We start from the raw sequence: 16,862 nt of genomic DNA, 5'->3' as shown, positions 1-16,862 counted from the left end.
TCCAATCATGTTTTCCCAGTTTGACTCCGCAACTACAGGCACCAGAACTTGACTAAGAAAAGTTTAAAAACCTTCCCGATTCCAACAATTTGGAAGAAAAAATAAGTATTGTGAAAATTCTCAGCTTATCTGCAAGACACAAGTGAGACATTTTCACCGTACCGCTGCAAAGCAGACAGTTGCCTACTTGAGCGCCTCATTTTGTTAGTGTGACAAGCAAAAAAAAGGGGGTTTTTGCACATCCCAGTCCAGAAGAGATGGACAAACACAAATATTTCATAAAGGTGGAGTAAATGACACATATTCCTTCCACCTCACATTTCAGCCAACAGAGACCCTCCCTTGCTGATTTATTGGGGTGGGTGTGGGGGGTGCTGTTTCTGAAGATCCTTGGTACAGTAACGTGGAGTTTCAAGTCTTCCAAATTCACTACATTATTCAACCTGAAGAGTGGGATAAAAATGCCTTTATCCACGTAAGAAATGAGATGAAAACATAGAAAAAATACTCTCCTTCAGTGTCCGCAAGTGCAACAGCAATGTTCACAAAATCAGTCATGACATCCCCTCACCAAAATTAACAGCTGCACTTGATTATCATAAAGCACTGCATATACATTATATACACCTACTTGGTTCTGTGTATAAACTTTGGAAGGTATGCAAAGACATTATAAGCCTCAGGAAGCCTATGGCCATAATCTTGTAGTCTAATTAGACTGAGCAGTGTCCTATTATGAATAGCAAAGGTAATAAATTGATAGAAGGAATTAATTTTATCTTGCCTTTTTCAGAAGCCCGTCTGCACACATTCTTCTTTAAATTTCAGTAAGTCCAAGGCGGGGAGGGGGAAGCAGATTCAATTCCTACTCCCAGAATACTAACGAGAACTTCTCTTATCACCTTTAATTTTTCTTGACTGTTCTCTTTGAGATGGCATTAGATCAATGCATGAACTAATGCTTGTGCAAAGATTAGATAAGAATTTTGCAAGAGGTTCAGCACGAGCTGCATAACCTCCTAAGGAAAAAGCCTGAACAAATATTAAATGGAAGAGACGCAAGAGATAATTTAATGGTAATTAAGCGCACTGCCACAGGGCAATTGAATAGTTTTCCTAGAAGTCTTTTGTGTTTGCTCAATTGTTACTCTTATTATTATTATTGTTAATATAGTTAAATGAGAGAAACGAGAATATGTTTTGTCTGTTTAAGAGAAAAAAGGCCCTATCTTTAAGAGCGTAAAGCCTATATACATACAAAGACACAAAAATGAAACTCTGACAAATTTGAAGAATTCTACCAGTTTTTTTCCGTTTACTACAAATTCAGAAGTAGTACGTTAAGAGGGAGGATGAATCCTGATCTGTGTGTTTTGGAGATACTGTTATCTGTGAGCTTGTGTTACACCTGCAGAACTGCCCTCCTTGGTGGTATGTGCAGACCTTGACATACGGCTTGGAAGTTGAGTTAACAGTATGCAATGCCCGGAGGAAGGCTGAAGAGTACCTCATCAAGATTATAGATACTCTTCAAGCAGATCAAGTACCCATGCTGTTGTTCTGCTCCCCATTTTAATTGTTCAGAATGGGATCTCTCCAAAGGCTAAATCAGAAAAAACTGTAGGTTGTTGGACTCGATGATCTTAAGGGTCTTTTCCAACCTTAACGATTCTATGATTCTACGGTAGGGTGCTACTTAATATACCTTAAATTTTACCTAGTTTGTAAGAGAAGACTAATTTATATAAACCTGTCATACAAACCTGGTTTTGAAAAAGCCACCTCAAAAAAAACCAACTGGCCAAACAAGAAACAACAAAGCAGCAACCCTGACCGATTTCCACCAACCCAATGAAGCCTTTAAAGTACTCCTCCTAAACCTGCGCGGTATTACTTCAGTTACACCACACACTAGAGACCAGATGCTCTGGCAACGATAAGACTACGTGAAGCCTGCAGTCATCTCAAATGCTTCATGGTCACAACGTCTCAGCAATAAAAATGCATAAAGATTAACAAGGCAAACACTTAGATTTACACTAGGATTATGAATTCAAGTGTTATACTGCTAAAAGCCTATACACTTTTTACTTGGTAACAATCAAACCCTCAAAATATTATGTCTTAAGTGAATCACTTTGGTTTATGTTGCTTGCAACACACTTGCTTTCACTTACTCATTTTGCATTCTCGCAGAATGTGCTTATCTGAACTTGCAAAGAAAAATGTATTGGAGAACTGTTTAAAGGAAGATAGAGACAAAAATAATTTCTTGCTGCAAACTGCGGTGTTGATTTCAAGCTCCTTTTCCCTCGGATTTCTTTTGGCAAATGCTCTAACAAGTTTAAATCAGATTTACAGTCAAGCAGGTGTACGCTCGGGGCGGGGAGGGAAGGATTAGTCTATTAAGTTCCATTAAACATAGTATAATGGAAATGCAAACTACTTCAGGCTTCTGGATGAGTACTACCACAATGTCAGTGTTAGAAGAAGTAACTGTATTTGCATTTGCTTATTCACAGGCTAGCGAATAAGAATCAAAGTGTGACCTACACTTACATTTGTACTTCTTGGTCATGACCGCTACAGAGAATCTACTACAGGGAAGGGATGCAATATATGGAAAACATGAACGCCAAGCGTAAATGCACCTTTTGGAGGTAGGAAAATAGTCTTTTAAATGTCCTGATAAAATAAAAAGTGAAACAAAACTGCCACCCCGCAACATACACTACCTGTGTTCAATGAATACTTGCTTAGAAAGGGCAGTAGTATTTATAACAAACAAGAATTTCAAAGTTCAACATAATCCTATGCCACAGTGTATTTCTTGACATATTAATGTCCTGATATTCAGCAAGAATTCACTTTATTAGCCTTCTATTCTCACCAATATTTTTTAATATTTTCTCATCACTATTCTTCATTGGTTAACCGAACAAAAACCTCTCTTATGTCTCCAGCCTTCTGAGCATTAGAAGTTCAAAGATACTCTTAAATCAGAAGGAAAGAAAGGCGGTAAACACTGACCCATGAACTAATAAGCTTTTTCCACAAGGAAGACAGGCACGTAAACAAATGCCCAGTTTCATTTCTGATGTCAGACTTTTAAAATATTTGTTTTTTTACTTGAATGGGCAAATTACTGATGGTATAACTTCTAACTTCTCAAAATTTACTAGGAAATAATGGGCGCTTTCCTAGCTATATAAATGGCTAGCAAATTCCAGCTGGTATAATTTACAATAAAAATTGGAGACAGAGGAAAGCCCATGTTTGTGAAGATGGAGAAATTAGAGAATAGCCCTACGCTAACACACATGATTTAAGAAGAAATCTATCACAGGCCTCGTATTTTATATACCAGCTGCTACTTTCAAAAGCCATCTGCTTCATTTCTCTGCACACGACTTTTTTATGCAGCTGCAGTATTTCAGAAAAACGTTCACTCAGGCTGACAAGCCATCTTGCCAGTGCAGTTCATAGAAACACCACGCTGGATTTAAATTTCTTTATTAAGAGCAAGAGTAAAATAATTCTGAACTTAGTACTGAATGCTTTCCAGCAGTTTAAGGATTTAAAAAAAAACAAACCAAACAACCTACTTGCTATGTCTTAAAAATATATTTTAGATTTAAATTTGTTTACATCCTTAGAAATTATTAAATAAAATTATGAAACCTTCTATTGAGTTTTCTTTTCAAGTGTAACTACTGTGGAAATTCTTTAGCAACAGTACTATCAAATGATGTCTCAAAAAGGGCGAAACCAATAATTAGCCACTACACTGGCTTTCCCAGCTCATTTAAATGTTACCAAGAAATTTCCCACAGGATAATCTCCAATTTTTCAGGAGGACAGTTTAAAAATAAGCAATCTATTTCTCTTGCATTACTTTCAGTGTCTATGACCTACTTACACAACTTAGTCCTTTTTTATTTTTTTTAAATTGGCATTGCTTTGAAAACTGAATTTAAACAGCACTTCAGTGATAAAGTACACCCTAAAAAGTTAAGTGCATAACCAAAAAAAGTCACCACCACAACATATAAGATATTTAGACAAGCCAACAAAGAAATAAACCATCTTCTGTACTCCATTTAGTAAGTAGCGTAAGAATCGCAATTATAATAGTTTAACGAAGCATGGAAAACAAAGCTTCACATTACATCATTTTCTCCTTATCCATTTGTTCTATCCAGATATTTTTAGCTGGTGTTTTTTATATTCAGAAATTACGTACTTGTGTTTAGTCAGTGGCGTTTATATTAACAAATACAACCTTCCTCTTAACCTTCCTGTATCTGCAATAATTATTTCTATATTCTCCTTTTTACAGCTCAGGTGTGTTCCAGCACCTGCTTTTAAGCATTCAAGTTCCTAATACCTGAAGGTATTTTGGTGTTTGGTTTTTGTATGTAATAGCTCGCTCTCAGCCACCGCAGAAACTGCTCATCTTTATTTTACACTAGCACACACCACTTCTGGTGACATTGGTCCTACAAAAGTCCAGTGACGTTTTTCCTGTAATTAACCGATTTCTGTAACACGCAAGTCCAGAATACCTCAATATATTTGTCGGAAAAGCTGATTTTAGCAACTACTTATGTGACCAAGACAACGATCGAAGCATATACCACATTTGTTTTCCCCACAATTTCACATTCAAAATGAACACAGTTGCCGTGTTCAGACCGCGTTTTGTTCCGCGCTTGCAGCAGGTGCCACGCGCGAGTCCACGACACAGCTCTGCCGTGGTACCCCACCAGACCTAATCATCTCAGATATTCTGTAATCTGTCTTGTAGTGCTAAATGCACCACAGAAATGCTGCAGCGTACCCTGGGACAGACACATCACTAGATGAACGCGGACCAGTCACCCTATATAATTGCTTATATCTGCAAAAGGAGACGGCTCCTCCAAGTTTTCACAGCAGAGCCCACCCTTGTCTACCAACATCAGGCCGCTGTAGGACACTGAATTCTCTTCCCTACAGAATCAGAATAATCAGCTTGGAAGAGTAGGGTCCCAGCCCACATTACTACAGCTTCAGAAACCTTATGCAAAATTAACCCTCAAAGATTTGTGCCTCATCTGCTCCGAATGAAGTACCATATGCGCAAAAGCCCAAAGCATGCTTCTAATGTCATCAGTATTTTTAGGAGCCACCTTAATGATCATAATGGTAGTTTTTAAAATATGCACAGGAGGGAAACACATATGTGTTTCCACCCCTATTTACCCATCTGATAATATTAGACTTATTATAGAAGATAAGTCTACATTAGGGAAAATTAAGGCTTTGGCCTTTTCTAGCGGAGTTAAAAGCACCGATTCAGTATCAGGATAACATTCATTTGCCATCTGCCCTCAGCTGCTCCTCCTCTTCGTCTTCCAAGGTCACAGTCTCTGTATTATCTAGAGGTGAACTTTGACATCTCTAACTAATTTTGGAAGCTCCTCTGTTAATAATAAGGGCATTAGAGGTAAGGTAGGGGGGGGAAATCAACTTCTGACGAGGCATTGTTAGGGACAGAATGGCTAAAAATGATCCCTTCTGTCCGAGTGGGCTGATCTCCAGATGTCACTGCAATACACACTGCTGCCTCTCAGATCTTCGATAAAGTAGGACTATACTCTTGGGAGCCATATAGTACTCAACCTACTAAGCACGCCTTGCTAACAGCTAATTTTATACTTCTCCTCTCCGACACAGAATTTTGCTTTTCCAGAACAAATGAGTCCAACATCAACGTGAGTCATTTTTTTTTTTTTTTATTTTGGTCTGGTGCACGTTATATACAACCCAATACACTAATCGGAATAACATCTTGTTCAAGATTACTAACAAAGACATCCATGCATCAGCACATGGAAGCCTGTCCTGAGCATTTTAAATTTATCATCTTGAATTAAGAGTAATTCACATATGACGGCAAGAAAGCCCACAAGCACTATTTTCACCACTCTGGTTGACAGGTGGAAATTTTAAATCAAAGCAGCCATTTTTCTTGGTCAGCTTGGCTGACTATTTAAGAGGTATTTAGGCACACGAGTATGTTTTACATTCCTATCATACAGCACTGCTAACAGAAAGCAGAGGTTTGACACAGAACATTTGGAAGATACCAAAGTAGCGACACAAGGATACAAACAGCAAGATCTACAACAGGAACGTCAGCGTAGTTTTGAGCGCGTACATCAACTTGTACAGTTAAAAACACGAGTACTTTATGAGGAATTGTGAATGTCAGCGATTTCAAGAAGCCGACCCCTGTAAAGGATATCTCACTTTTAATTACTTTTACAAGCTGTAAGGAGCAGACAGATGATGTGCAGTTTCATTTATATTTTTATCGTTATTTAAAAAAAAAAAAAATTTAATATCTTTTAAAGCAGCTGCAATTCCTACATTTATTACCACTTCCCTTTAGGGCACAGTTTATATGTCAACCATTAACTCTTCCTGAAAGATTTTTTTTTTTTTATTTTTTGTTTTAAACAGGCTGCCAATATCAGGAACAACGCCAGCTTTTCTCCCTATGTCCTTGATTTTCCTCAAAGCTTTTCCTGTCAAAGTCATTTGCTTTAGGTCTCCTATTTTTATTAGGGTATAAGAGATGTTGTTATTTAATTAGGTTAAAGAGACTAATTCCCAGCCTGCACTTCAAATTATATCTCATGCACCTAAGCCTTATAAAACTTTAATCATTAAGTTATTACAGTAATTGCCTGGACTTGAAATTTCCTACATGTTTGGGGGACAGTGTTATAAAAATAATTTAATTTGCATGACATGTTTATCTGCCACAATATAAAAGAGAATTTCATTGAAGGAAATAAATTTTAAGTGTTAACATTGTCTTCACAGACACTACGGAGACAGAACAAAAAAGGTATCTTAAAAAAGTGCCATTTGTCCACAAGAAACTTTGTCTCCTCTTTCTTTAGAGAATTTTCTTTTTTTTTTTCTTTTAGAAGAAAACAAGTATTACTTTTTCCCTCTTTTCTTTTTAAAAACAGTTTTCTTATGAAAACAAACCTGCATTGTACTTGTCTGGTGAAACACAGAATCCCTGTGGCACAGAATTCAGCTTGATTTTTGCAGAACATCATTTACCTGCCCTAACTTTGAGATCATCCTCTCTCTGCCTGGAATTCCTCTTGTGTATTACACAAACTTTGGCTCATTTTAAAAAGCAAAACCAAACATGGTCCAGTCCTATGGTCTCCATTATTATATATATGTATACCTCCAGGGCAGCTCCTCACTGCAGGCCAAACAAGGCAGCATAGAGAAAAAATCTACGCTGATAAAAACGACTTTTCCTTGTTCTTCAGGATCTAAAAAAAACCCAAAAGTTTCTTTAAAAGTCTTCTGTTCGAAGCACAAGGACAGCGACAATGGAACAGCTGATGCCTAAGAGCTGTTACCCCCCCCCCCCCCCCCCCATACAGATGCTTATTCCCTTTTCATCAAGGGATAAACCATCTCCAATTACTGGGGGCTAACATGTTATTCAAGCATAAATGTGTGCAGGCTCTTGTCCCACAATAAAAGGAAGGCAATTCAAGTGGCTTACGTCTGATTTTCATTATATGAATGTTTTTAAAAGCTGTATTCTATCTTGATGTGAGATATGGCTTTCGTTCCTCACTCAGCTATTAAGAGAAAAAGAGAGAAGCCTGTCCCCTTTATTTCCACCTCCCGACAGCCTTGTCACTGGAACAGAGGGAAAGGAAGACACTCACAATGAATTTCACCAAGACTTACTTAAAGCAACTGGAAATGCTCCCAAAAAGTACAAAAAATAAAAAAAAGTGAAGTCTAATTTTCATTACTCGAAAAACTCCAATTTTTAATTCTCCTTTTGTACCCTTACGATTGTTCCCTCGGAAGTTTTCTTGAAAAAAGGTTACTTACTTATAAAAAGTAATAGTATTTTTACTCAGCAATCTTTTGTACTTCGTGTTTAAGGTTTTGGGGGTGGAGTTAGAGCTCACTTTGGTTCGGATTTGGGTATACAATACAACAGGACACAACTGAAGGCTGGCACATAAAACCTAAGCAGCAAGCATCTGCCAGCTGTGCAGACAACCATAAATCCGGCATTTCCTGATTTTTTTTAATACTTTAACCTCACAATTCAAACAATACTGGGTGGGATCCAGTTTGCCTAATTCGGCTGAAATTGTAAGCAGTTGGGCCCAGGGGAATAATAATACAGTCAATGCATATCACCACCTAAATGCTCCACTTAATGAAAAGAAGAGAAGACACCTCTGAAGACCTGTCATCCTTTGATACCTTCCAAGCAGACCAGTAAAAAAAAAAAAAAAAACCAACACAATTCTAGCATTAGTCTGTTGATCAGAGCTCTCAGCTGGGATGTAAAATGACGTCTTGAACACACAACTCCTCCAGTCAAGTGGAATGGCCTAAGCATCAGCCTCTCCCCCATCTCAAGTCTCAAAGCCGAAGCACAGCCTGAAACACAGATGCTCCAACGAACGGCGTGAGATCAATATTAGTATGACTAATTCTGACGTTACAAACAAGTTGCATGGTTCCCCTCCCTCACAGATACTAATTTTAATCCTTTGCTGTACAGATTGCAAACCAGGGGCACTCTTATGAAAAGTCTCGTTAAGTGCCCTGCTTTTATACTTCCAATTAGAACAGCTCACGCCCACTGCAGATGGCAGAATGACCGCCGCTGATTACAAACGGCTGTACATCAAACTACAACCAGTTCTGGTCATAGGTTCTTGATTTGTTCAAGACTCTTGAAAATACACAATATCCAAAACAAAGAAAGGTCACAGCATCCTTAAAACAGTGAAAATTAAGAAGAAAAAAGAGAAGATTTCACATATTAAGTCCAAGCTGAGAAGACTTAAATGCTTGCACCAATTTATACAGGGCAATGCACTCATTGAAGTGAGCGGGAGTAGTCATGCATGTGAAGCTACAAACCTGTGCCAGTTTTCAGTTTAACAGCCTGGTAATTGTGGTTTCGGTTAACTGTATGAATAAACTCTGTCTGTTGACAGCGATTAAGGTAACATTTTGTTATCTTTACAAATGTTCTATGCTTTTCTGGAAGATGAAGATCACTTGAGGATTCAGTCTCTTACTCAAACTTTCAGCTTCTTTTTCAACAATACTGCTGCTCTGCAACTCAAATTCAAGAAAATAATTACACTTTCTAAAATCCATGCACAATTCATGGATGACAGAGGTCACCATATTTCTTTTCCTTCTCCATGAGCTTTTTAATTTCATGTTGCACATTTTTAATAAGTCAGACAACATGTGTTTAGATTTTATTAAGTAAGTAATAGGTTCTCAGCCTCCTCTTGAAAAGAAAGATTTAGTCACAGGCAGCATCTGATCCTCAAAATCTTTTTTTCTCATTTATAACACACGAGGCAGCAATGTATTTGACTTTTACATCTACAAAAGCCCATTTGATTACAGAAGTGTTATTCTGTTGCATTTTTTAGAAATTCTGTAACTGGGTCCTACATTCATTATCTCTAACACAGTTATTTCTGTGCAGAAAGCTCAAGGTATCTATGTATGCACGTATGATTTATGTACATTCTCTTGTTCTTGCCTATATAGAACACGATGTGTCTGATTGTGAAGGGTGAGCTGTGGTTAGCGAAAGAGGATGTTAAAATGTTGCGGGAATGACAATGAGAAGGGAACAGAATGTGAAAAATCATCTGTCCTTGTTTTTCCACATCCCCCCACATTTTAGGTCTGTTTTAAGATGCAGCGTTACTGCTCCAATTCTTTTCCTGCCTTCTTTTCATAAGTCAGTGGGGTTGCCTTAACACTTTACCAAGAAATCGTCCTAATTTATTCTAGAGGCCAAGTGAGATTCCTGGAGGAAAACAGACTCACGGACAGAGAATGACAGCTCTGAGGAGCTGTGCACCTGATTTCCATGACAATGGAGACCCAAACACCTTGCAGCACCCCAGAATGAAGAACAGTGACTTTTAAAGAACTGGATTTGGAAATACCTCACGATAAGTTGGAAAAGAAAGGGGAAGAGAAAAAAAAATGGTATGGCATGCAGAGCAAGGAAACAAGAACCTCTGATTTTCATTTTATGATAGAAGTAGGATTCAGGGCATTATCAGATACACGCAAGCTGTCATCTTTGCATATCAGTTCCCACTGACCTTCATAAGTCTTCTTGCTATTCTGAGCCATGTGTACCTGTTTCTAATGATTTCCATAAATATAGTAAAAGTGTGTTTCTCAGAAAATGCTAAAAAATATTCCTTTGGCATTTTGAATTCCATACTTGAAAGAAATAGTTCTCTGAGGCACAACTGAGAGGATGCTGCAGGCTGCCCAACTCTTGGATAGGTAAATGATGGAGTTCAAGAAATTATTTTGGAGCTTATCACCCACTTTTGCATCATGGAAAACACAAATCTCCTATGTTTAAATGCAGTATGAAGAAAGCCACTAGCTGCTAAAGTGAAAAGGAACATGATTTTATTGTTTCTAGAAGAACCCCTGGCAGTAATAAAAAGTCACCAAAGTCCAGACATTTTTAGGCTGAAATGAGCATATCACATGGATTAGTTAAACTAGAACGCTAAGTTCAGATAAGCTCTGCACTAGAATCCTCCTCTCAGAAGTCAACTCCATCATATATCAATACAAGAATTTCATCACACATTAAAAAAATTAAAGCGCATTTACCTAAGGCACAAATGTGTGTGTGTACAATAAAGGATGTAAGACATGTAACAAATGAGTACAAGCATGCTAATTCTATATTCTGCTTTCAGTTGAAGTATTGGACAGGGGGGAGGATTATGTTTTCATCTTTTTAGAAACTTAAAAAGGAAATTTAATCAGAACTACTGTTTCCTGGTTCCTCATCTGCAAACGTGTCTGTTCACAAAGGCAGAAGAGAGCCACGCCTTGGACCAGCTCCAGTTATATCCTAATTTTAGGGGATGTTGCTCAGGAATTATGGTATGCCCCAAGCAACCACATCAGATCAGGACATTTTTGAATGTGGCAGAGACACAACAAAAAGAACAGTAGTCCACAGGAATAGTTTTCCTTGGTAGAAGCATTTGGGGTTTAAGTAACATTATCAGCACTTCATATTGTTGTTCCTTTGACACAACAAAACGCATCAGGTAAAAAAAAAAAAAACAAAACTCCAGAACTTTCATGGCATAATTCTTGAGCTCTGCCATTTCAGCTACCTCTCCCCCTACCCTTCATTCCTACCTTATTCCATCTCTATCATGACAATACTCCATAAAATAATATGGAGTATTAAATAATCTAGAGTAAAACTAATCCTCCATACAGCATTATAAAGTATTGCTTAAAACTACGACAAAAAAAACATATCTGGTTCACAAACTTGGCGCCATTAGCAACACAAACTGTTTATTAAGCACTAACAGTATTTCAGTATATGAACACTGACATCGTACCATGCAGACACTGTAAAAGACCCACATAACACGTAACAAATAAGTAACTTCAGGTTTGAATTTTTACAGATGCATGGATTTTTAAAGGTATGGGACACTATAAACATTCTAGTCCAGACTCCTCTAAAGAGACCCCCATGAAACTTTACTTTGAGCTTGCCAGCCTAAAAGCAAATTAAAATTATTTAAGTGAACAAAATGAAGATTTAAATGCTTAATTTATAGAAACTTTTACTATTATTCAGGTTTGCTAATCAATAAGAGATACTCAAATCAAGAAAATAACCTAATGAGTGGAAAAAACATTCCATGGTTGTAGTGAAATTGCCCACTTATTTGTGCTTGCAAAAATAAAGAAATTCAGCATTTAATAGAGTCTGAAATAACTATAAGAAACCAGCTGAACAACGGTAAATTTTATCTGAGTTAAGATGACAACTGCAGAATTACCTCGTCTTTGGAAAATATTCCTCACCATTTCTCAAGGAGAAAGAGGCCACGAGCTTCATGCCCTTTCTGCTTTATATACACAACCTTAAATTTTACCAATTTCTGTTTCTGCAGTAATACGTTATCTGCATAAACAAAGCCAGAATTTTCCAAATCAATGCCAGCAAAAGAAAATGTAGCAGAACTGAACATACCTGCTGATAGAAAAAATTTAGAGTTGGTTTGTCCTCAGTGAACTGGTTTAGAAAGCCTTTTGGCAAATATCGAATTCTCAATTCATATCTGAAAAGCAAGAAAAAGAGAATTAAACTGGTGAGACAAAAATAATAATTGAGATTTCCTCACAAATAAAAGGTGTCTTCAAACATTCTTAGAAATGAGGATAAAATTGAAACAAACTCAGAAAACTAAGGGAAAATTTCCTCTTGACTACTCAGAGAACTAAACTGGAATGCAGTACCTGACGTTTCATAAAGATGTTTATGAAGGACCTTTGTAACAGAAGCAAACATAAAATCCTGCTGCCTTCTCAAAGCTTTAGTGAGGGCTAAAGCATCAAGACTTGCGGCAGATAAGCCATCAGATCCAGATGCAGGGAAAGGGAGGCCCAACTAGGTGACAACAGCAGATGAGCTGCCAGCACCACCGACGTGACTCCCTGGCAACAGCTTTTGTCTTTGGTTATCACAAGCATGGTACTTAAAACACAAATCCCACTGCTCCAAGTAAGAGTGGCAACCAGTGTTACTCACCAGGGAGCCACATCCTACAGACAAAACGAGGGCTTACTCAAGGAACATGACTCCCCTCCTTCTCTGATCGAGTGCTGCAACATTCACCTCTGAATAGTTCCAAAGGTTTTGAACGGATTTCTCTGTAAAAAGATTTCCTCCTTCCTTCTTCACCATCAAGATGCACGCAAAAGCCAAATGAACCAGTTTGCAACGTGACAGTCATATTTTTCAAGTTAATAGTACACCACGAAATGAGGGATATTCAGACTTAGCCTTGATCCATGACCTATACCAAATTCATATCCCTTCTCAAACACCGAACTCCCGCTTCTACTCCCTAAATTTAGTATTATTGCTTGTTCAGCGGTAACAGCCCACGATATTTGACACACACTGCAGGCTTCCTCCTCTAACACATTCCTGCAATGAAATTCTGATAATAAATGTCCTCGTCCCTTTGGGTATGCCAATACAGCATATCCTAAGTATAAAACTCTTTACAGCCCTTCCCCAAAATAAGTATATTTAACAATCTACTCATGATGAGAGAGCAAATATTGCAACATTTCAATCTGTTGGTTTCAGCAGGACAAGAACGTCTTTTCAGCAAGTGATTTGGCTGCCTGTAATCAAGATTTATACAGGGATTTGATAAAAAGTTACTAGGGAGTTACTGCTGCTTTGGATTCCACTGCAAACAGAAGTTACAGCATTCTTCTTTGCTTTGAAAGCATTGAATACACACTGTCCCATCACAAATCATTAAAATAAGGAAAACATTTAGAAACTGTAAACACAGGCACGCACACCCTGTATACAAACTGGGAATACTCAGAATGAAGTTTTTTCATAGTACGGCAAGTTTATTTCATAAAGGAAATTGCACGCTTAGTCTTCTCGTGCACAGAAAACATGTTCTTAAACTAAAAACAGTCTTCAGACTGCAGGATATACAAGAGAGATGGAGGACACCTGAAAGAGGGTAGTTTTAGATTGGACATAGGGAAGAAATTTTTTACGGTGAGGGTGGTGAGGCACTGGAACTGGCTTTAAGCAACCTGATCTAGGGAAAGATGTCCCTGTTCATGGCATTAGGTTTGGACTAGATGATCTTTAAAGGTCCTTCCCAACCCAAACCATTCTCTGACAGGATGACACAGACAGCTATAAACAAAAAAAAAGATTCAAAATCACAGTTAAGACAAACTCTCAAAAATTACTCTAATTGAGAAGGCACACAGTCACCTTCTATTGCTGATCAGCATTTACATTTCATGATACATAGCAGATATCTCATTATTCATTAAGATTTTAGCTATAATCCAAATTGTACCTGCAGCTGTTTAAGTGCTGGGGAGCGAAAGCAGCATGAGCACGCTGTCCAGAAGCAGAAAAGCAAAGCCTCCCCTATAGTCTGCTTCTGCCATATCCCCTCAAATCTACTGCTGAACACCACTGCAGAGAATGGTATAGAATAAAACAAACCTGTGTAAAAAAATTACTTGTTTGCATTTTTTGGGGCTCTATAACCCAGTGCATTTTAATTGTCTTTCTACATTTTAAGATTAAAACCAACGCTGTTCTCTGAAAACTGTCCTTATCGATTTCTCATCGTTTCACAGGAGCACTTTCTCCTGCTATTCTCTCCTCATCCTTTATCCGTTTCTATCCCAATTCCTCTCCAGGGCAGCAAGTTTCCACATCACCTTCCAAGCCTCGCTGCATGAAACAGTAAACAGGAAAAAAAGAGTATTTAAAAGTGAAGATCCAACCTTTGAGCAAAGACAAGTTGACTGACCCTATACTTGAAGGTGACTGGGTAACTGGTTATTCATATTGCAGTATCTCCCAGTTAATTACACAGTTTCATCCTTTCCCAATGGAGCTGCACTTTGTCAGATCACTGGATGTTAATACAAAATATGGCACCTTTTTTATTATTTTTCTGATTAACCTTTGTGAGGAACTGGCAAATACATAGCAAAGGTTGACATCCTAGTTGAGGGCATTAGCGTGGCACAAGAGAAGTTCTAAATCAGTGAAGTCAACTAAGGAAAATTCAGGATCTTGCAAACTAACACAGGCCACTTTCTTGGGCACAAAGCTACGGCTTTACCTGAACGGACTTCTACGTGCTTTGTTTGTGTGCAACACAGAACACCAGCACACAGCGCTTCTGGGGGACAGTTAATGGACAAGCTATTTTCAGTTATTTCAAAGCAAAGAAGAATAAGTTAGTAAGTGTACCTGCCCTAAGGAGTTCTATTGGGTGCCCAGGCGCTGGCAGGGGGCTGCGGGGGCCTCTGTGAGGAGAGGCCGGGGCTGCCCCGTGCCGCACACAGCCGGTCCCAGCCGGTCCCAGCCGGCTCCAAGGGCCCCACCGCAGGACACAGCTGAGCCCCTCAGCCAAGCTGGGGGCGCCGGGGGGGGGAAAACAGGTTGCCGAAAGGGCCAAAGGCGGCCCAGGCAGAGGAGGAGGGAGCCAAGGCGGGAGCAGCAGCAGAGGCAGCCCGAGGGCGCAGGAGGAGGAGGGCAGGAGGGGCTGCAGGCCCGCAGCAGGGATCCCCTGCAGCCCTGCAGAGCCCCCGCTGGAGCAGAGCCCCAGCCTGCAGCCCGGGGAGGGCCCCAGGCCGCAGCAGGGGGATCTTTCCTGCAGGAGCTGCGGCCGTGGAGAGCCCAGGCGGGAGCAGGTTGTCCCTGAAGGACTGCAGCCCGGGGAAGGGCCCGCGCTGGAGCGGGGAGAGGTGTGAGGAGGGAGGAGCGGGCGAGAGGGGCTGGGGTGGACTGACCGCAACCCCCATCCCCACCCCTGCGCCCCTGGGGGAGAGGGGCTGGGGGTGAAGGGGTGAAGCTGGGAATGGGAAAAGGTGGGGGTGGAAAAGTGTCGGTTTAATTCTTTGTCTTTGTTTCTCGCTATCAGAATCCATTTTAATTGGCGATAAATTAAATTAATTTTCCTGAATTTGAGTCTGTTTTGCCTGTGACCATACTCGATAAGTGATCCGTTGTTGTTCTTGACGCACAATTTTTCTCATCCTATTTTCTCCCTCTGTCCTGTTGAGGAGAGGGAGTGAGAGGGGCTGGGGGGGGTCTGGCAGCCAAGCCACCATCAACCCACCACAGGGTATCAAGTGCCTGACCAAGGCGGACCTTCTAAATCCTGGAAGTGTTATGATTCAATGCATGTGTTTCAGACATCTTATTTAATAACAGATACTGAAGATGGGTTGAATTTTCACACTATACAAAAAAAATCTTTTATTTGGCCTCCCAATGTACTAAGAACATGTACTGCCTAAATACCGGTAGCCAGACCTTCAGCAGCGTACGTATTGTCTCAGTCACCCTGATCTAGACGAGGATGTAGAACACCTTTACTCTCTGGGATTAAAAAAAATATAGGAAAAGCAATCTTTCTCCTTTACAGGGACTTGTCTTCTTAACTAAGGAGCCATGAGAAGTACTGCTTTTTGCAACAGGATCTCATGAGAAAATCAGGTAAGGCAAACCAGCTTGGCTGGGACAAGTCACTGAGAGCGACCTTCATTACCTGTTTATAACCTAATCTCTGACTATGCCTATGGGAATGAAGAAGCTGGCTACCAAAGGCCAACTCAAGGATGGGCTTGATTTTCAATATCCTCTGAATCTACTGTCTTTGAAACGCAGCCAACTGATGAGGACGGCAAATCCCTTTTGCACAAACCAGGTCTGCTTTTTGAGCAAGTACCCCAGCTGATGATCACTTCCCTTACGTCTGATAAAACCAGAAGGCTACTATTCTACTTGCTGCTCTGCATCTATACTGCGGTATAGACGCTTCCACGCGCACACTGACACACGCTACAGGCCTCCATTCAGACCTGCAGAAAGGTGGGCATCAGTAGAGTTAAGAAGTTGTATGGTGAATTGACCTGTCCACAGCATAGCATACACTACTGAGCAGTTCTGGGAGCTTCCCTTTGAGGAACAAGCACTACCTGGGCAGTTGGTGGAGCCAAAAAAGAAAGGATGATCCAACTCTTAGTATTTTGTGGCACTGAAAGAAATAATCTCAGCAGTCCCAGCCACGCAGGTTGCTTCCAGCAAGTTCTAATTCAGTTGACACCAGCAGTAAAGTAACCAAGAAGGAGAAGATGGGAACAAAAAGGGCAGGCAAAGGAGGAGCCTTGTGTGAGTTTAATGAACTGAA

At 39.7% G+C, this 16,862-nt stretch overlaps 1 protein-coding gene across 3 annotated transcripts in view; it reads right to left on the bottom strand.

Annotated features, from left to right (window-relative positions):
• Positions 1–16,862, bottom strand: part of PTK2 (protein tyrosine kinase 2) — a 227,826-nt gene that overhangs the window by 101,949 nt on the left and 109,015 nt on the right. For all 3 annotated transcript variants that reach the window (XM_082317407.1, XM_082317406.1, XM_082317408.1), the window contains one exon: positions 12,131–12,218. In XM_082317407.1, coding sequence (XP_082173533.1) covers positions 12,131–12,218 — 88 coding nt within the window. The remainder of the gene's footprint in view (positions 1–12,130; positions 12,219–16,862) is intronic.

This window comes from Platalea leucorodia, assembly GCF_965183815.1.
Source record: "Platalea leucorodia genome assembly, chromosome: 1".
Taxonomy (NCBI): Eukaryota; Metazoa; Chordata; class Aves; order Pelecaniformes; family Threskiornithidae; genus Platalea; species Platalea leucorodia.
Note: the sequence above shows the minus strand (reverse complement) of the source record. Positions and strands in the feature narration are given on the sequence as shown.